At 44.6% G+C, this 22,369-nt stretch overlaps 1 protein-coding gene across 4 annotated transcripts in view; it reads right to left on the reverse strand.

The window, feature by feature from the left end:
• Window positions 1-22,369, reverse strand: part of FKBP1B (FKBP prolyl isomerase 1B) — a 96,953-nt gene that overhangs the window by 22,740 nt on the left and 51,844 nt on the right. For all 4 annotated transcript variants that reach the window (XM_045011331.1, XM_045011332.1, XM_045011329.1 and 1 more), the window contains one exon: window positions 21,583-21,630. Coding sequence is in view for 2 of the 4 variants with exons in the window: in XM_045011329.1 (XP_044867264.1) it covers window positions 21,583-21,630 (48 nt within the window). In the remaining 2 variants the exon portion in view is untranslated. The remainder of the gene's footprint in view (window positions 1-21,582; window positions 21,631-22,369) is intronic.

Genomic DNA, 22,369 nt, shown 5'->3' on the forward strand with positions numbered 1-22,369 from the left:
TAGGGTGACCAGACAGCAAGTGTGAAAAATCGGGACAGCGGGTGGGGGGTAATATGTACCTATATAAGACAAAGACCCAAATATCGGGACTGTCCCTATAAAATCGGGACATCTGGTCACCCTATCACTGCATGGCCCTGCTGAGGGACACAAAACAAACACAGGCCAATGTGCTGACCACCCACTGCAATGTTGGCCTTGTGTGACTAACACATCGCATTGCAAAGTGCCCTCAAGGTCTTACTGTGACTATTTTATGGTGCTGTATAACTCCATGTCTTCTCTCCCTCCTCTCCCCCCACACCCGGTTCTGGCTGCCTGAGGGGGAGAAGAGGGATCCTGGCTGTCTAGTTGCTAAACACTAATTCACATGTCCTGGTCAGTATATGAGGGGCACTCTTGTGATCACGGCTCTGTTCTGCCCACGTTCAAGCTAAACAAGAGGAACTAAGATCTGATCAGTGGACTCCATGAAAGCTGTGTGGTGGACTCTAGATGTGCGTGTTGATTTTCACCGGTCTAATGTATGTTCTAATATGTCGATCTGTTTCCCATTAAATGATAAGTCTGTGAACTGCACTCCAAGCTGTGGGGGCATTACATTCGATGAGCCAAACTGAATCCTTCTCAGATTTTAATTCTAAGGTAAGCGTTTCATTCCTTTCATTATATTCAATGTTTTTGTTCCCCAGTGAAATATTTCCAGTCTTTGGTTGACCAGCCTGAGCCCAGACAGCACATGAGCCAGTGGGGATTATCACCAACGAAGAACTTCAAAATTATAGCTGGTGCAAGCAGAGGTCATGGGGCTTTTCTCACTCCCTTGACTTGTTCATCATTTACTCACTGAATTTCCCTTCCGTCCCCCTGGTCACATGACATGGCTGGATCTTGACAACTAATCTTACAGTTTAGAGGGCTGACTCTGTCTTTGAAACTACAGTGCTGCTCCAGGCACTAGAATGTGCTTGTGTCTCATATAAGCCTGTGTATAACATACAACTTGACTTACACAGAGGCTGCTCCTTCTATATAATATATACCGGTGTGTGTGGAGAGAGAGAGAGAGAGAAACATACAAAAACCAAACAAACAAAAATCTTCTATACACTCAATACAACAAAGCTGTGTTTTTATGCATGGGTTCTGCTGATAAGCGTATACTGTACAAATCAGATGATCTTCAATGCTGTGGTTTACAATTTACACATTAATGAGAGTGTGGGAAACTTCTGACATAAATATCCAGACGCTGGCTATAAGGCTGCACCTCCACGTGTTCTTACATATACGGGACTAAAACTGCAGAGGTGCTAAGGTGCTCAGTACCTATAACTCCCACTGAAGTCAATACACAGCTGCTCAGCTGCCCTGAGGATTTGCCCCCCAACTAATTTCCAACATTACCAGTTATTTAAATCCTGAATGATCATCGATTTTAGCGGCTATAATATTTTTCAATTGTGACCATTTAATTTCATAACTCTCTGGTGAATTGCTGAGTGTTCTAGCCATAGTGGGCATGTTTATTGTATACAACCATCCTTGAACCAGAATAAACTATTAAAACGAACGATTTTTCCCATAACAGGATACGGCACCAACGTGTGTGCAAGATGCAACCCATCTAAACAAGCACGCTCCGTCTGGAAGCACCCCGCCGTACTGCACATTAACCAATACTGCTGCAAAGCGGAGCTGAAGGTACAACACTGCTTCAATCGGCTAAAATTAGCTACTGAAAATAGCAACTGCTACAGAAACATTAGAACTCACTGTGCCTGCACTAAACTGATGATGCAGAACAGTTCAGAAAATTCCTTAACCTTCTTTTTTAAAAGTCTTCCAGAAAAACAGGCCAGTGAAATGTCAAGTCAGCGATCGTACATGGGAGAGGGGACTTTTGTCCAGCAGGTTGTGAGGGGGATTATACAAATTGCTTTCCTCTCTGTGAATGGCAAGTGCACCTGAACCCTCATTCTTTGTTAGCTATAAACTAAAGATTGGAGATAATCTCTCCAATCAGCACTGCCATCTCATACTCAGGATCTCTAATAGTTTCATATACTCATCGATTTTAAGGGTAGAAATGTTCAGTTTGACCATGTAGTCTGACCTCTTGACTAGCACAGGCCAAATAATGCACCCAGTAATTCCTGCATGAAGTCCATATCTTGTAGTTGAACTAGAGCATATTGTTTGCTATTATTATACTTACTTTATTATTAGTTATTATACTTATAATAATTTGCACTTCTCAGTGAACTTGACAAACATCCATTGATTTATCTTCACAACACTTCTGGGACGCAAGGAAGGAATATAATACCATTACAGAGAGAGAGAAACTCAGACTGAGTGGGTCTAAGGGCCTGGTTCCAACACACTGGTTCACATTTAGTAGTGCCCTATTGTGGTAGTAATCCCATTCATTCCAACACGACTGCTTAGGTAATAAAGTATTCATGAATGTGAGTAAAGATGGCAGAATCAGGCCCTTAGTGACTGTTCCACAATGATTTACTCCTGAGGGCACTCTGCACCAAAAAATTAAAAATTCTGCGCCAAAAGGTTCAAAATTCTGCACAGACTATTTTAAAATTCTACAAATTTTATTTGTCAAATAAATGTGGAGGCTCCAGCCTGGCAGTGGGGAGCACAGGCCACTGAGTGCACAGAGGTGGGAGATCACTCTGCAGCTCCCCACCCCGCTGGGACATGGAATCAGCGGTGAGGCTGCACCCAACCCTGACACAGGGCAAAGACCGGGCCTATCCCAGAAACACCCCAGGTCCCTGCCCCTCCATGCCAGGTGCACCAGGTGTGGACAGGCAGGCTCAGCAAGGCAGGATCCAAGTGTGGAGGGGTCTAGTGTGGGGGGATCCAGGTGTGAGTTGAGAGGGTTCAGTATGGGGCAATCTGGGTGCAGGCAGCTCAGTGAGGGATCCAGGTGCAGGGGGAATCTTGATGCACAGAGGCTTGTTGGGGGGTTCTGGGTGTAACAGTAATGGGACTCTGCAGGAGGGTCCAGGTGAAGGTGTTTGGGGCTCAGTGGGGGGTCTGGGTGTGGAAGGGATACAGCTCGGCAGGGGGGGTCTGGGTGTGGGGAGCTCAGTAGTGGGGGTGTCCAGATGCTGGGGGAGTGGGGCTCAGTGGGGTGGGGTTCCAGGTGCAGCTGGTTGGGGCACGGTAGGGTTGGGATCAAGGTGGGTTGGCTCATTGGGATGGTCCAGGTGCAGCGGTAGTGGGGCTCATCGGTAGGGGGGGGTTCTGGGAAATAAGGGGAAGTTTTTTAAAAAGAACGCCTCTGATGGGATGACTGCAGATGGTTTTAAATAAGACAAAGACAATTTGTCTTAGAAGGAACCAGCATGGACCTTTCCACCCCCTATACCCGTGTTATCTCAAAAATCAGGGCCTTTGTGAATGCAGGTGCAAGAGAAAAACTGTTGGTCAGAAAGGAGGGGAAGAGATAGGGAGGAAAGGCCTTGGGGGGAAAGGAGGTTGTAAATCTTAGCTGGATTAAGACTGGAAGTAAGGGGTGAACTGTCTCAAGCTGGTGTTTAGCTGAAGCTGATAATTGGCAATGACATCGCTTGTTTGTTAAAGGATATTAAAAAGTAAACTCTTAAAGGATTCATTGCTAGTGACACACTGGAGCCAACCAATATGGGGCTGAGCACCCGTAGGGTTAGGCCATTTGTAAATATCTTGATCAAATGCCTATCAAAATTTTGTTACTGTTTGGATGTAGTAAATTGCTTATTATTTAGGCTTTTTAGGCACCTTTAGAGCAATTGCATAAATACCATTTGGCCTTTGGATTTAATAAAGGAGTTTATGGTTACATTAGTATTGTGGTAATACCCTGCATAAATAATAATAATTCCGACACCCCTGTATATAAATCCCTAAAGCAATGGCGAGGCAGGGGAGAAGGGAAGGAAATCCCGGGAAACCAAAGCAAATGTAAAAGTAATAAGAAAAACAGCAGCTATTTTTATTTAAAAATGCAAAATAAGCATAGTTCATTAAAATTACATCAGCCAACGCAATGTAAGAAACACAGTTATGACCCCTTGGCTTAGCATGGAAAATGACTTCAATGAAAAATGTGATATTGCCTTGCGGAATTGGCAGTTCTGAGACGTACTTTTTTGGTTGCATTATGCTCTAATTACTTCTTACCAGAAGAGGCGACCAATTCAGATACAAGCTGGGCAACAGACTGCGACTGAACATAAATGGGTCTAGTGCTCTGTATGGGCCCAATCCTTCCTCGTATGGCACACTTCCTGCAAAATGCTGAGAGCCCTTAGATTCCATTGAAGTCAGCTCCCTCTGGGGTCGAGGACACTTAGCACAACACAGGACTGGGTGATTGCTGGCCCCATACAGGTTTCTGTTCCCAATTTCTGGTACCATAATGCAGGTACAGAGATGGAGCTAACCCGCAAAGTTTGCACCAGAGCTTTGCATGGGTGTGCAGATCCAGAGTTTTGATCTGACCCATTAAAGGGACAGATAGTAGTTCTAAAGAGCAGAGAGAGTTCTCCTGGGTGTTTGGAATTAAGGTTTTGGTTCTCATCCATCCTTATGTAGGAAGGACGAAGAAAAGATCTACAGAAACACAACAGGAAAGGTAACCCACAGGAATGAATTTATATGAATGAAGCACCAGGGTTAACTGGGCCACATTCTATGGCCTGTGATTTACAGGAAGTCAGACTAGATGACCTAATGGTCCTTCTAGCTTTAAGATCTCTTAATCTATGAAAGAGCTGGAAAACCTACGATTGCTTTTCTTGAAGAAAAGGCCATTCAAAGAGGATGTGATATCAAGTTAATTTGACAAGACCTATTTTCCATAAACCCAAATCCTGCTTCCACAGAAGACAGTGGCAAAACTTTTACAGTGGACCGGGGCATAGACTAAGATAAATCGAGCTAGTTATGATAAAATAGTAAACACCAGTATTCAGACACTTATTTTACTCACTGGCAATTAATTCATCCAAGTTCTATTTTAGACCTGAAGATCTGGGTGTACACGCTTTTGAAGATCTCACCCAAAGTCAACAATACATAGGTGTACAGTATGTTAATTGCAAAAAAAAAAATCCTTCCTCTTTTCTATTATGACAAAGGTCAGTCAAAGAGCTGTTAAGTGAAATGAGAAGTTGGGAAGTTAATAAACTCATTCACTAGAGCCCATTTTTAATGTACAGTTTATTCTTCATAATTAGAGAATCTTACCTGTACACATCTTAAATAGTCATACCAATTGTTCATAGATTGCAAAAGATATTAATATGCCAATTTAATACGATTGGAAATGTACAGTTTTGTTTTGGGAAAATATTGTGTCCATCCTGCTGAGTGGTAGCAGATTTCAGGGCTTTGTAGTTAGTTTCTTCCTGGAGAAGAAATCAGTGGCACAAAGTCAAGGTATTTTCTCAGTGTAATTTGTTTGTTTATAAGCCAATTCTTGAACGGAGGGGGCCACAAATGGCATGCAGGCACTCCCTTTTTTCAGAAGTCACAGCCCAAGAACCAATACCCAGTTCCCAGGAAACAACTTCGCACCAAAAGTTGACTCTAGTTAGAGAGATTGAGGAAAAGCGCAAACTGTCTTTCTGTTTGCAACAACACCTTCAAAGAAACTGCATCACAAAAAGAACAGTGCATCACAAAACTAAGGCTATGTCTACACTATGAAGTAGGGGTGAGATTGCCAGCTTGTGTAGATGTACTGGTGCTAGCTCTCATCTGAGCTAGCAAGCTAAAAATAGGCATAGGCAGCAGCACACGCTAGCAGGCCTGAGTTCGTACCCACAGGGATCAGGCAGGTTTGTACTCAAAGTGGCTAGCCTGTGCTGCCATTGCCCATGCTACTACGGCTACACTACTATTTTTAGCATGCTAGGTCAGATGAGCACTAGCACCAGCACATCTAGATAAGCTGGAAATCACACCCGTAGTTCATAGTGAAGATGTTGCCTAATTGCAAAGCATTTCTTCAAATGCTACTTGCACACTGATACTATTGGGGGAATTATGCGCCACTCCGCAGGCGCAGAAATCATTTCACTCTGTGGATTTTTTCCTTCCCTGCAGAAAATGACAGGGAAGCAAAGAGAACCTGCAAAAGTAGTCATGCGCCCCTCCCCAGCAGTTCGGGTGTCTGGTTTCCAGTGTCTGGAGCTCTGGAGAGGGGTAATGCCCCCCCAAACAGAGGCGAGGCATGGGAGGGCATGCACCACTGCCTCCCACCCCCAATTCTGCAGGCGTAGAGCTGCCCAGGTGAGGGAAGGTGGCTGTTCTGGTTCCTGACTCTGCAGCTGGATGCTGCCTCCTGGGACCTAGTGCCAGTTGACTTCCCCTTCTATGTGTGCTGTATGGTTTTCTGTACAACAGTGAGTGCCTGCGGTGGGGCAGGGGAAGGGTGGGGGGGAAGGGGGGAAGCAGGGAAGAGGCAGTGGAGAAGGAAGGGGCATCAGGTAGGGCAGGGGGATGTGGGAGTGAGGGGAAGAGATGGGGTAGAGGGCATTGGGGAAGGGATGCAGAAGAGAAGGGGATAGGGAAATTGGGGGGAAGCGGGAGCCTCATACACAGCGTCCCCTTAGTGGCAGCTGCAGTAGCTGGGGCTCCCCCCTTAAGCAGGCCCATTGAACCCCCAACCCAACGAGATCTACCACCCAGCACCTGGACCACCCCAACGAGCAACTTGGACCCCCACCCCACTGATCCCCAGACAGCTGCACCCAGACCCCCACCAAACCCCATTCCCCCAGCACCCAGACTCCCCCAGCGAGCCACATCACCCCACACCCAGCCCACCTCTGCTGAACCCCAACTACCTTCACTTGGACTCCCCTGCAGAGTCCCATTGCTCCTGTGCATCCAGATCCACCACTGAGCCACCTGCACCCAGACTGTCCCGCACAGAACCCACACCAGGATCCCCCCACACTAAGCCCCTCCACACTTGGATCCTGCTGGGCTGAGCCTGCCTGCCCACACCTCATGTGCCTGGCATGGAGGGGCATGACTCCAGGGTGTTTCTGGGGCAGGCCCAGCCCTTGTGTTGGGTCAGGTGCAGTCTCACTCCCAAGTCCTTGTCCGGGGGAGCACGGGGCTGCAGGATGATCTCCCACCTCCGTGCAGCCAGTGGCCTGGACCCACTGCCATGCTAGAGCCTCCTCATTTATTTATTGACAATTAAAATTTGCAGAATTTTAAAATATTGTGCACAGAATTTTTATTTTTTTTTGCTGCAGAATTCCCTCAGGAGTAACACGTAGAAAAAGAACTTGTGAGAGCCTCTATGTAATAGCGCCAGCTGGTGACACCTGCCACAACAGTGTAAAATATTGAAAAGGAGCTAACAAAGGAAACCCTTTTCTCACAGTATTTACCCCAACCAACGGATTAGAGCCTGTAATGGCAGGAGCCCCAGGGTGGCTCATTCCCACAAGATTTCAGAGGCCAGGAAGGCAAGAAGGAGAGATTTCTCTCAAATCAGAAGTATTCCACCTCATTCCTCTTGGCAAGTTTGTCTCTTTCCATTGTTCTACTGCCCCAATGATTGCATATGTGACAGCTGCACCTGTTAAATACTGTATGACTCTAATAATGCAGGGAAAAAGACAAGTTGCTGCACTTAATCTCATGAGTAATTATTTACATGTCAGCACCTTTGGAACCTAATTTCGGCATGGCACAGATACATTTCACACGGCGAAGTATTTTCATGTATGGGTTGTCCCTGTGGAAACGGAATGGGGAGGGGGAGCAGTTGGTGGAAATATGTATCAGCTTCACAGAACACCCTCGCAAATATCCCAAACCTGATGGCAACATTAGGACCAATTACTCAACAACTTATCTCCTATGTACTATGTCCAATACATTTTCTAGGAATACGGCAAGTCTAAAATAGAACTTGGACCTTGCTGGATTAACTAAACATCACGGAGTAAAATAAGAATCCAGAGCCATGATACCACCTGCGGACAGAGTTGCTCTTCCTTTTATGTTTCTATGAAGTCAAGTAGGCCAAGTGGCACCGAAGTCAAAAGATTCTCAAGGCATGTAACTCATGCAAGGACTACTAATGGCAGTAGGAGCTACGCAGATTGTGTCCTGGTCTAGTTAGTGTCCTGGTACTTTTTCCTTGCGGCTTTCTCTTACCAAAACATTAACATAAACATTAGAGCTTAGCAAGCAGGTGCTTGGGGCGGCCACTCCGAAGCGGGGTGGCACGTCCAGCTATTCGGTGGCAATTCGGCGGAGGGTCCCTCACTCCCGCTCAGAGCGAAGGACCTCCCGCTGAATTGCCGCAGATTGCGATCGCGGCGTTTTTGTTTTTTTTTGGGCTGCTTGGGGCGGCAAAACCCCTGGAGCCGGCCCTGTGTATAAGTTCTTCATTTATAACCAGCGGCGGCTCCAGGCACCAGCCTCCAAGTGCGTGCCTGGGGCGACAAGCCGCGGGGGGCCCCCTGCCAGTCCCTGCGAGGGCGGCAGTCAGGCAGCCTTTGACGGCGCGCCTGTGGGAGGTCTGCCGGTCCCGTGGATTCGGCGGCAATTTGGCGGCGGGTACGCCAAAGCCATGGGACCAGCAGACCTCCCGCAGGCAAGCTGCTGAATCCACAGGACCGGGGACCTCCCGCTAGGGTGACCAGACAGCAAGTGTGAAAAATCGGGACAGGGGTGGGAGGTAATAGGAGCCCATATAAGAAAAAGACCCAAAAATCGGGACTGTCCCTATAAAATCAGGACATCTGGTCACCCTACCTCCTGCAGGCAAGCCGCTGAAGTCAGCCTGCCTGCCATGCTTGGGGCGGCAAAACAGCTAGAGCCGCCCCTGATTATAACCCTGAGTTAACAAGCCAAAATTCAGCCCCTGTTTGTTAAAATGTTTGCCCATTGTTGAGAACAAATCTGTGGCAAGTTTGAAGCCATCACTCTCCTTCCATGCAGTTGCTAGTGATCAATCTACTTGAAACCAGGCAAATCACATCATTTTTGCTCAAGCGTTGCTTACAGAGGTTTTGAATCCAAACAAAATGAAACTCAGAGGGGGAGGACAGATGAAACTTCACTCTCTTTCCGTACCAAAGCATGAGTCAAAAGTCTGGCAAACTGGGAACTAAAATGGATGAGTTTTGGACAATTCTAATAAACACTCCTCAAACTGCATTCTCATCCAGCAGCAATTCCCAGGTCTGCTGGAAGATATTAGTGAAGGGTTATAAGTCATTTTCTTCTTCAGACTCAATTTAAAGAAGAAAATCTCAGACCTTCCTACAGTTGTCAGCCTGCACATCATTTCTTTCTTCAGATATAAATATATTCTCTTTGGTTTCTAATGTAATGTTCCCTCCTGTCTGGTTGAATCTACCCTTTCTATACAATTTACAATCTGATAATTTAATAGTCATTCTTTTCTGGCTTAGCTAAATTTTGAGTGACTCCAGTCACCTCAAAATGTCTATAAATATTTGCATATACAGTCACATCTCCATGTTTTTTCACTGAAATAAATAAGTTTACAAAGAATGTTATTTCTCTTTGCTTTTTCTTTCTCCATCCTAAAGGCGTACACATACTTTCCCATATCACAATTTAGCAATTCTTTGTACTTAATGCCTTCCATCAGAAGCACTCAAAAGGCATTACAAATATTAATGAAGCTTTACAAACACTTTCTGTGAAGCTTCAGAACATTATTATACCCATTTTACAAATGGGAAGACTTAAATAGATAGTGACTGGGTTGGGGCACATGGTGAATCAGTAGCAGAGCAGTATAGAACGCAAATGTCCTTATTCACAGAAGACTACTCTACCCTGACTAGACCATGTTGCCTCCCATTTTCCGCTCCATTTTTCCTCTCCGTTTGTTCTATTCTAGTCAGTTATAGATGGACCCAACCCACAAAATTCATAACTAGATGAGAGCTTTTCCAAAATGTAGGGGGGGTTCAGGTTTGAGGGTGAGTTTCAGTCCATTATAGGGATTGGTGCCTATAATGCCCATAGGTCAAATTCAGAACCACACTACCCCAAAATTTGGAAGTGTTCAGATCTACTTCAATAATCAACCGACTTCTCCAAAATAGCTTATAGTAACCCAAAGGCCCTGGAATGGGGATGGACAAGGGAGGGTGCTCTTGGGCACAGTATGAGAACCTAGAGAGACAGACTGGATGGTGCAATGGAAGCATCCATGTCAGAGTTATTCATTCATTCACTGTGCTTCAGGATAATGTCTGCCTTCACTTGCACAGCCAGCTCTATGACACCAAATCCAGAGATCACTTAACGAGAAACATCTGTTTGGCTTTTATCAGCTGACACCCTGGCAGGCTGCATTGTACATTGGTTTCTCAGGGGAAAAGGAAAGGCTCAGATAGCTGTTGCCCCAGTACCCTTGTTCTTTCAACACAGCTACTTGTCCGTAAAATGTACAGAGGTGCCTGAAATTTAAAATAAATGTGGCAAGTGTTGAAGAGCTGTTGCTATTCTTATCTGGCTGTCCACTGTAAACACAATGGGTTGGCAATGTCCATTACTCACTAACACAACAGGCAACGTTTAAATGCTTTGTGGTCTAAAAATGGGCCGGCCCAACAGTGGCAGAATGAATCAGAGGGAGGTTTCCCAGTCAGGAGGAGCCAATAAGATCTCCCTCACTGAACTGTGGAGTTTTACAGTTATCTACAATTTCTCCTCACACCCCTATTGTGTGAAGTCCCTGAGAAACTATAATTTCTCCGCTCTCTGTAAGAGCCAATGTCTCCGACTATTTTCCGTCTCTCCATCATCCCTGGCTCTGCATTTATATTTTCTAGCTCACTAAGGTTCCAATGCTGTTATTTATTTTTACCCATTCTAAACTTCCATGAAATCAACAGGTGCTTTGAGTGTGCATTGATGGTGACCTTACTGAAAACAGTACACTATTCTTCAGTAACGTCCCGGTAATGTAATGTGAGGTAAAGTAAGGGCTTTAGCTATGGTTTGTAGTGTTTTGAATCATTATTGTAGATGACCTCATTATTCTTTTTAACAAGAAAGAATCGGGCCCTTCATCTGTTTACGACTCATAAAAACAATAATTTCAATTTCAATTTGGCCCCCAAATTAGGTTTGGTTTAAAAAAACCCCGCAAAATCTAATAAGAATAAAAATGTAATTTTCCTGCCAGCCCATTTCAATTTAAATAATTTGTTCCAAAGCGTTACACATTCACTGCAGGACTGGAAAGGAACTGCTTGAAAGAGGCAATGTAGCCTAGTGAGTAGAACATGGCATTGGGACACATGGGTTCTATTCCTAGCTTTGACACTAATTTATTGGGTAGCTTGGGCAAGTTGCTTTACCTCTCTCTGTGCCTCAGTTTCTCCATTTGTAAAGTGAGGGCCATAATCCCAAACTCCTTTGTAAAGTGCTTTGAGATCTACTGATAAAAAGCACTGTGTAAGAGCTAAGTGTTATTGTGATTAGAGAAGACCCAGGAAATGAATCTGAACAGTTTAATTTCACTGTCTAAACTGAAAGAAATGTGAAATGTAAACAAAAAACATAATCAGTGATCCAGACTCTAGATATGGATGAGAGCTTTGTACCTCAGGTTCTCAGATACTACAGTGCTGGGCATGGTAAAGGAACCTAGCTACATAGGTGAAATGGTATCTGTATTGTAATGGGACTAACCAAAATGCCAGATCTGCACACGCTTGAATTTGGGGGGTTGAAATCCAAGATTAATTTTAGGTTACTATTGCAATGGTCAAATTCACTGCTGGCATAAGAGAGCGCAACTGTATTGCCCACGATGGAAATGTGCCCACTTACATCAGTGCAGAATTTGGTCCAGTGCTTGGATTTGACCTGCTGATGTTTAAAACTTCTGTTTGAATCCAGGAATTTGAATCATAAGCACAAATGTGGAAAAGGAAATTAGATATTTAAAGGCTTTCACGTCAAACAATCTAAGGTATTATTAGTAACCCAGCTAAGGATCTTTTTTAACATGTGCTCTTCATTTTGACATGGTGGCCCTTTAACCGCCTCTCCTGCTAGGTACGAGAAGCACTGACTCAGGAAATCAAGGTTCAGAAACAGGATCATGTCTCTGGGTTCAGGCCAGGAAGTGAATAGGACACTCTGAAAAAGGGAATCACTTAGATAACGCAGACGATAGCACTCAGCTGTGCGCTGCAGAAGCATTGCTGACTGGCTCGGGGAGTAGGGCAGGAATTGTGCACCTGCCTCGCTGCTCACTTGATTGGCGACAAGGTGCAAGTGACACCACTGAAAAATCAGGGAAGGCCATAAACCTGAAGGTGCAAGCTATCAATGCCACTGTCTACCCGCTCCAAAAATTCCCCTGGCAGAATAAGGGAGGGAGCAGCTGTAGCCTTTCCAGAGCTGTTGCCAGCTACTCACTACATCCCTTCCAAAGAAAAAGGAGAACCCTTTTAGAATGAGAAAAGATTAATCAGAGCATAAAAGTAGAATTATATATATATATATAACATGAGTGACTAATGCTCAGGGTATTGAAGTACTGCACACATTATAGCTTGATTTCCCTATTGCAGCTACAAGACCAGGAGACTGAAGAATACACTTTCTTTTAGAATTTGAAGAGGACATATGACTATATTCACCTATAAAATGGACACCATGAATAATATATAAAATACATTTATGTAGTGATTGTGGGGATGAGAGAGAGGAAGAGTGAATGGGGAGGTAAAATAATGAATGTCTAGTGGGCTGCCACAATTTCATATAACTTTTAGCAAAACAAACATGAAAGGATTAAACTGATGGGACAGATGGGATCACTACTGAACAAGAAAAATTCATTTCTCCCTATGACGAACGGACACTGGAGCAGGAACAATGCAAGATTAATCTGGGTTGCAATTTGAGATGACACTAAATTGCAAAATGCAGATCCAAATCTCTAAATAAAAACTGATAGTTGGGGTATGGGGTTCAGATACAGGGTTTTAACTCAGACCATTATAGAGAGAGCAACCAACTAATGAATTTTAGACCTGGATTCTGGACCTCCTCCTAGAGTTTGTCAGGAAGTGCAAATTTTTCTGCAGAAAATGTTGAATTTTCAGTGAAAAAACAAACAAAACAAAAAAGTGGTCAAAAACTTTCATCTGAAAACCTAACATTTCAATTGGAAATGCTACTGTGGTGTCTCATGGGAACTGACGTTTGAGTATCTCACACTCCATTCTCCTCGTTGGCCCAAGTTGCTTGGACAGACTACATCTACCATGATGTTCCAATCTCTCATCTTTCTGAGTTACTGTGGCACATTATGTGAGTCCTTGGCCATGGTGCATCATGGGAGATGTAGTCTGGCTAGGAAATCCAGCCCAGACCCGAGAATGGAGGCATGAGGCACTCAACCTAAAACTCCTGTGAGACACAGCCATAACATTGCCAAATACAATTATTTGGGTTTTGGCCAAAAACTAAAACATTTTCAGTTGTTCAATCAAAAGAAAAAGTTTTCCACAGAAAACAGGTATTTTTCATGAAAAGTTTTGTTTAGTCAAAAAACGAATGTTCCACTGAAAAACAGTTTTGACAGAAAATTTTCAACCAGCCCTTCTTCCTGAAGTTCAGGGGAGTTCATATCGAGGACTTTGAGTCTGGCTGTTCCCTCGCTGCAAGATACATTGTCAAGTTTTCTTGCCAGTGGAGGAGTCAGACTGAATTTTTCCCAGAGTCCATGGTCAGTGTCCACTGCTTTCAGTCACAAGTCCTGTGGGTGCAAGTAGATTTTCCCCATGATTTTATCAGAAAATCCAGTGTGTCCTTGTCTCATTTCCAAAGAATGCTGCATCAGCACCAACTTTAAAGGGTTTGGAAGTAGCATAAGTAGCTATCACTTGCGAGATTTAAAACTAGACTGTACAAAGCACTAGCAAATATACTGCAGAGAACAATGCTGGACTAGCAGATGGACTAGATAAACTAGCATGCATTCTCCATTGTATATTAAAAATAAAACAAAACAAACCTACCAAACTAATACATTACACTACACACACACAACTCTCTCCCTGGAGAGAGGATGAGAGAAAGAACAACCCACATGGGACAGATCATTATATGCACTTCTGGAAGGGGCTCAGATACCATGGCGATGAGAACAGTATAAGAACCTATATATTATAGGACTAACAAGCCAAGTCAGAAAGGGGGAGCAAGAACTGGACTAAAAAGCGAGGCACAGATTGGGGGAGATAGAATATTCCCACCTAGATCACAGTGTGGAATCAGAGATAGTTCACAGCTGCTGTGGTCTCCAGGCTTCTGTAGTCCCAACAGTTACTGCATCCCTGCTTGGGTGATGGATACAGGTGTTGGCTGCTATCTGGATCCACTGGCCCTCTGATTATATTGGTCCCCTGGCACTGCCTAGCAATCCCATACATGTGGTGTCATAAGGATTCTCTGTGCCATGTGATGTGCAGGGAACACGGACTTTCAGTCCAACATTCTTAGGAAATTGTAATGTAGGATTTATAATACCCTCAACTAGCTAGGACTACATTTTAAATTTTCTTTGAAAGACGGTACTTTCAATATAAAGCCCCTTAATGTCATGCTGGCACTAGTTCAGTACTGACTCAGAAGTATGAATAATTGTGGAACTCTTTGTATATAAACCCATTAGAAATCTATTTCATTTTGGCGAAGCTCTGAATCTGGAATTCTAATCGGCATCAATTATTACAAAGCTTTCAGATCCTGGCCATTAAATTTACATGAGCTAGAAATGTGCAGAGTGAACATAATTGTGGTCACTGTAAACATGTGCAAATGGGAGCCAGCAATCCTCAGTCTGAAAGAGCAGTCAATTATTCTGCAAGTGTGTGTTGCCCCAGATTAGTACTGAGCTCAAAAAGCTTGACGAACAGAGACCATTACTTCTTTGTTACATTACATAAGCTCCTTTGCAACTTTTCTTGACTTAATATCAACTTATTATAGCTTTTCATGGACAAGACGGCAGGGGGCTTAATTATTTTCTAGCAATTTAATTTCAATGCACACAGGGAGGCAGCTTGATGCAGCAAATCCTCCGGGAAAGGAACTCCTATTGAGTTCAATGGGTGCTCCATCAGCACAGAAGACTGGTAGTCTCCAAACCGTGGAAGCTGTCTTCCAATGACAGCAAAGTCACTCACAGAGCAGAAAGCCCCTTTTTTTGTTGTCTTGAAGAAATATCTCTTTTGTCTTCTTAAATCTGCATAAAAGAAACTAGGTTCTTTGTTTTTCTCAAATTAGTTTTAAGGTTGTTGGGCTTACAGAGCAGTCGTGGAGACTGAAGTCTTCTATTTATCCATAGAACAGGCAGCAGTAGAGCTGGATGAGTAACAGTCTTCCCATCCTGCAATTTTTTTTTTGAGATTTCACCAGTTTTGCTGTTCCATGTTGGGATGATACTGAGACCATTCAAAATTCTCCTAGAAAACCAAGAAACACCCCCCCAAAAAAGCAAATAGCTCAGTGGTTAGGGTACTCATCAGGAAAGCAGGAGACCTATATTCAAGTCCCTGCTCGCCCTGACTCAGATTCTTTCTTGCTCTCTAACTTCCACTGTGGACCTGAGAAACCTTTCCTGTCAAAAAATTGTAGAAGTCGACCTTTTCCTGTGAAAAATGTTGGTTTTGACAAATTGGCATTTTCTGACAAAATACTGTTTTGTCAAAAAAATCCCAACCAGCTCTACCAGCAGTGCTAGCTTCTTCTCACCATGCAGACCAAGTATCAAAACTCTGACCTGCAGAGATCATCTTTAAGGGGATGCCAACAAGGTTGCTGTCCAGTGCCAATTCTGAGTCTAATTCTATTACCCTATTTATGTTAAGTACAGTAACTCCTCACTTAACATTTTAGTTATGTTCCTGAAAAATGTGACTTTAAGCAAAACGATATTAAACGAATCCAATTTCCCCATAAGAATTAATGTAAATGAGGGGGTTAGGTTCCAGGGAAATTTTTTTCACCAGACAAATTATATATATATATATATATATATATATATATATACACACACACACACACACACACACACACACACACACACACACACACAGAGTATAAGTTTTAAACAAACAATTTAATACTGGTACATAGTGATGATGATTGTGATGAGGTGGAGGAGTCAGAGGGTGGGATATTCCCAGGGAATGCCTTACTGCTAAATGATGAACTAGCAATTGGCTAAGCCCTCAAGGGTTAACTCTCACACTCTACTGTACAAGGCAGCAGGAAAGGAGGGAGGGCAGACAGAGACATACACCCTGTGTGTGTATGAGAGAGAGAGAGATGCGCATTTCCCCTTTAAGTATGAAGAGTGGGGTCAGAAGTACACTGCCTTGTTAATTAGATCAGCAAGCTGAGACCCACCGCAGCTGCAGTTGCTGCTGCCCGGAAGCTCCCTCTGTCGTGTGTCCCCCCTGCTCTATGGAAGATGAGGTAAGCGGGGTGCAGAAGCAGAGGGGAGGGGGACACCCTGACATTAGCCCCCCTTCTTCCTCCCACCCCACCACAGCAAGCAGGAGTCTCAGGGAGCAGCTCCAAGGCAGAGGGCAGGAGCAGTTCATGGCAGTGTGGGGAGGGACAGCTGCAATTGCTAGCCTGCTGGGCAGCTGCTGCACAGGGAACTTAGGGGAGTGGGGAGCCGATAAGGAGAGCTGATAGGGGGCTGTCGGTCCACCCTGGTTCCAAGCCCCCACCAGCTCCACCGGGCTGCTCTTCCTGCAAGCAGTGGACAAAGCAGGCGGCTGCCAAACGACGTTAGAAGGGAGCATTGCACAACTTTAAATGAGTATGTTCCCTAATTGATCAGCAACATAACAACGAAACAACATTAACCGGGACGATTTTAAGTGAGGAGTTCCTGTAGTACCTAACTCTGCAAGTGATTTCACTTCAACCAATAGGACTATTGCATAGTAAGGTATTGCATAGTAAGGGTGGAAGAACTGGGCAACCTGAGAGTCAATTTTATGATGTGGACCCTTTTCCACAAGGAAATGAACTGAGATTTTCAACTCAAACTCATGCATTTAATTGTTGAAGCTACTATATTTTGCTTACAAGATCTGTGTATGTTCTCTACCAGCTCAATCTTTTTTCACTTCTATAGTCTCTTTTAACACGAGAAACTCAAAACATTTTGTGAACATTATTTAGGTTTCATGACAATCCTGTGAGGCACTATTTCCATTACTTACACATTTCAAAACTGAGGCACAGAGGAAATAAGTCACTTACCCTAGGTCAGACAGTAAATAGGTGGCATAGCAAGGAACAAAACCCTCTTCCCCACTAATTCCTAGTCTCAGGCTCCAGTCACTATACAACAACCTCTCCATTAAAATATTCCCACATATTTTAACTGATCTATGGTAAATGAGCTAAAGTGAAAACTTGACTGACTTCATCAAAGGATCTTAACATTTGCAAGCTGTGTCTGTGCGGTCTCAGAGGAGCATGTTTCACACTGAATAGCCAAACTACCTTTTGCAATTATGATTCACAGAAAAAAAGCAGAGAAGACTTGAGATACACTTTCACTGGGTCTCAGCTGCCACTAAGGCTACGTCTATACTACCCGCCCAGGTCGGCGGGTAGCATTCGACTTCTCGGAGTTCGATATATCGCGTCCACCACCGCGAACGGTGGTGGCGGAGTCGACGGGGGAGCCGCGGACTTCGATCCCGCGGCGTCTGGACGGGTGAGTAGTTCGAACTAAGGTAGTTCAAGTTCAGCTACGCTATTCGCGTAGCTGAACTTGCGTACCTTAGTTCGACCCCCCCCCCCAGTGTAGACCAGGCCTAAGATCTTCACCAATGTAAAAAGCATCCATCTTTTCAAGCCATGGCAATTTAAAGACGCATATGACTTTTACTAGAAAATACAAAGAATTGGCATGCATCACACCATATGAACAGACATCATATCCTATGGTACAAGATATCTTGGAAAGGCTTTATAATCAATTAAGTTCCTTATAGCTAGGCAAGTTTTGGTTGCCTATAATTCAAGGCTCAGTTACATTGTCTTCTACACCACAGTTTTTATTCATGCTAGCTCTAATTTCTGTTTTCCCTATCTATTCCAAAATCACCCAGACAGCTAATTAAAGACAAAGAATTTTGATTAAATTCCTTGCTTAGAGCCTAATTCTTTCCTCAGATACACAAGCACAATACCCACTGAAGTCAATGGGTGTTGATGTGTTTATTTGAGAGCAGGACTGGGCTAATATCAGTTTTTTGCATTTATGCTGACACACAGCACTTCCAGATTGGATGAACGTGTATCAAACCATGCAAACATTAAGCTATATTGGCCAGATTCTCATCTAGAAAGACTGGTGTAACTCCATTCCATTTAGTGGCATTACTCTTGATTTACATCAGTCTTGCTGAGATGGGAATCTGGCCTTAGGCCCACAGATTTCCAACCATTATAATGAGAATACTTTTTTTTAAGGCTGTATTGATTTTGGCCCGTGAAATACATAGAAAATTCTTCTCTTTTTGGCAGAGCCACATAATCAAATTCCATAGAAATCTGTGTTGTGTTAAATGGATTTTTTTTCTTTTTTCATCATGATAAATCAAGTACATTTCGTAAACTACCAATAATCTGCACATTATGCAGTAGACTTGTGCAATTTCACAATTGCAACCATGGCTTTCTCCCAACATCAGAAACAAAAATTACAAAGCGTTTGGTAATGTATACATAAATACAAAATGTTTGGTAACATATGGCAAAAGGGAATGACAGCAATGTGCCCCCAGATCACTAGTGCAAGCCACAACAAAAAAGACAAGAGCATCATTTATGAATTCTGATTTAAATACAGGGCCAATTTGGGTAGCTCCATTGAAGTCAATAGTCAATGGAGCTGCACTGATTTACTCCAGCTGAAGATCTATCTGATCTTAAGGGCTAGTCTACACTTACCAGCCAGGTCAACGCGGTGAGTTCGACTTCTCAGAGTTCGAACTATCGCGTCTAATCTGGACGCGATAGTTCGAACTCCGGAAGCGCCACGGTCGACTCCGGTACTCACCACTGCAAACGGCGGTGGCGGAGTCGACCTTGGAGCTGCGGACTTCGATTCCGCGGCATCTGGACGGGTGAGTATTCACGTAGCTGAATACTATTCACGTAGCTGAATTTGCGTACCCTAGTTCGACCCCGCTTCTTAGTGTGGACCAGCCCTAAGTGTTTTAAAAAGAAACAGATTGATTTCCCACTGGACATTAATTAGGTCTGTGACCATCAGCAAAATGCTGCTCTGAAAGATGTTTAATTACATAAATAAATAATAATATAATGTGCACTGCTATAGCACCTTTCAAACAAAAACCTCACAGCACTTCACAAACATTAATGAATTGAGGCTTGTAATATTCCTCCAAAGTGGGTAATTGCAGCATTATCCCAATTTTACAGATGGGTAAACAGCAGTACGGCGAGATTAAGGGCTCATTTCTACCCTCAGTTACAATGATTGTGAATAGGAGCTGCCCCACTATAATTAAAGGCTGAATTTGGGCCTATGTAGTCAATGGTTGTTTGAAGTCACACAGCAATTCAGCAGCAGTGGCAGGAATAGGATCCAGAAATCCTGACTCCCAATCCTGTGCTTTAGTCACTAGGCAAAGTGTTCAAAGTCATAACAAATGTGACAAAAACTAGAACTTCTAGAGATCCTGTTTAATGGAAAGCCACACCTTCCATCACCTCCAGCTAGGGTTGCCAACTGTCTAATCCCAGAAACTCAAAGATCCTTGCCCCGCCTCCTGCCCCACACCTTCCCCGAGGCCCTGCCCCTGCCCTGCCCCATCTCTAAGGTCCCACCCGCCGCTCACTCCGTCCCCCCCCCTCGCTTGTTTTCCCCCACCCTCACTCACTTCCACCGGGCTGGGGCAGGGGGTTGGGGTGAGGGGAGGGAGGTGCGGGCTCTGGGCTGGAGGGTGGACCTGAGGGTTTCAGAACATGGGAGAGGGCTCTGGGCTGACCCTGGCTCAGGGGGCTGGGGTACAGGAGAAGATGTGGGGTGCAGGAGGGGAGGGAGTTTGGGTGTGGGAGGGGGACCAGGGCTGGGGTAGGGGGTTGAGGTGTGGGAGGGGGTGAGGGATGCAGGCTCCAGCCAGGCGCCGCTTACTTCAGGCAGCTCCTGGAAGCAACTGGCATGTCTGGCTCCTAGGCTCAGGGGCAGCCAGGAGGCTCTGTGTGCTACTCCTGCCTGCAGGCACCATCCCTGCAGCTCCCATTGGCCATGGTTCCCGTCCAATGGGAGCTGCAGAGTCGTCACACACAGCAGGGGAAGCACACAGAGACCCCCCTGGCCACCCTGTGCCTAGGAGCCAGAGGGATGTGCCAGTCACTTCCGGGAGCCACGTGGAGCCAGGGCAGGTAGGGAGCCTGCCTTTGTCCCGTTGTGCTGCCGACTGGACTTTTTGCAGCCTATTAAAATCTCCTGGATTGGTTTCAATAGCCACTGGGAGATGGATTCTGATTCCGGGAGACTCCCGGCCAATCCGGGAGGTTTGGCAACCCTACCTCCAGCCAGCCTGCTTTGAAGAGCTGACACTACAGATTCTCCACACCAAGAACTCACTGAATTTAATCTTAAGAAACTATCCTGAACTGTAGAAAAATACCTCCCTAATGTTGAGATACACCAGTACTAAGGCCACTGTTATTCCCTTATTGTTATTATTATCAATATTACAGTATGACCTAGCAAACTCAATGGCGACCAGGGCAATGTGCTAGGTGCTCACATACACATTGTAAGAGACAGTCCCTGGCCCAAACTGCATATACTCTAAATACACAAAGACACAACAGTCATTGGAGTAGGAGACTAAACACCAGGTCTCCCATCTCGCAGATGGGTTCTCTAACCACTAGGCTACAGAGTCATACTCACTCTCTTTAGCCCAATGACTCTTTAAGTATTTATACACAATGGAAGAGCATCAACAGGCAACATTAAAACCCATTTAAGTCCTCAAAGTAGGACTTTGTACTGCCCCCACAACTCCCCCACACAGGGGTGAATTTAGCCCTAATGTCTGGGATACATACTTTTATCTTATATACAGCCAAAAGAAAGAAGGAATATCATTGCATCTCAATTAATGACCTCAGGGTCCAAGATGATGGAGATAGAGGGCCTGATCCTCCGCTGTGTAACATGTGTTTTCCACTTGCCTTCAATGGCTAGTGTAATGGAGCTGAGAATCAGGCCCACGGTGTCATTTATTAACCATACGCTATTAAACATTCCACTTAGCAAAGAACAGCTTGTACACATAGGTATTGTAGTTGGAGCTGCCCAGTCAAGAGTGATGCCTTCAGGAAACTCAACAGAAAAATATTAAAAGGCCAAGAAGGGACAAAGGAAGGGGAAAAAATATGATCATGAAATCTGAAATGACAAACGGCTCCCGAAGTGCAAAGCCGTCTGGACAGAACGTTCAGAACACGCCTCACCTGTGTAGTGTACCACGCACGTCTGACCCTTCTTTGGAAATGTCCGTCCTGTTAAAAATAGAAAAGTATATTTTTAATATGTCTTTGATTGACCATCCTGTGTGGGAAAGTTTAGCTTTTAGGAGAGGTGGGCTCAGGAGGTTAACTGAGGTTTGACTCTAGGGCTGCTTTGAGTCTGGGTGTCATTTAATCTTAGTCACCAATATTCAGGATGGGAGTGAAATGGTTTAAGATAAAAGGTCCCCTATTTAGATTAGGAAGACGTGTTTTCTTATATTAATGTGGTTTCTCCTTTCTGTCAAGTCTAATATCTTTTCTTATTAGCTTTAACATCTGATTTGTCCTCTGACAGCAGATTACATCCTACAACTGCAGGGGGATGGCCTTTGGAAAGACATGAATTATAATTAAGGCTGCGATTCTTTCATGGAGGCTGGGGAAGTCACGGATTCCATGACTTTCCACGACCTCTGTGACTTCTGCAGCGGCTGGTGCAGCTGACTTCAGGGCTGCCCAAGCAGCTGGCTCCTGGGACAGCTTCTCAGGTGCCCCACAGCCAGCCACACTGGCCGCTGCTCAGGAAACCGTGGGCATCTGGCTCTGGGGACTGCCCAAGCAGCGGCCGTTGCAGCTGGCCCCGCGGACCACCCGAGCAGTCAACGCCCAGCACTGGAGTAGGGCCCTTTCCCAGCAAGGGCCTCCCACAGCAATGGGAAAGGGCCCTACTCCAGTGCTCACAGAAGTAGAGATAAACTCAACATTAACAAGTCACCAGGACCAGATGGCA

This window comes from Mauremys mutica, chromosome 3 (assembly GCF_020497125.1).
Source record: "Mauremys mutica isolate MM-2020 ecotype Southern chromosome 3, ASM2049712v1, whole genome shotgun sequence".
In the NCBI taxonomy this organism is placed as follows: domain Eukaryota; kingdom Metazoa; phylum Chordata; order Testudines; family Geoemydidae; genus Mauremys; species Mauremys mutica.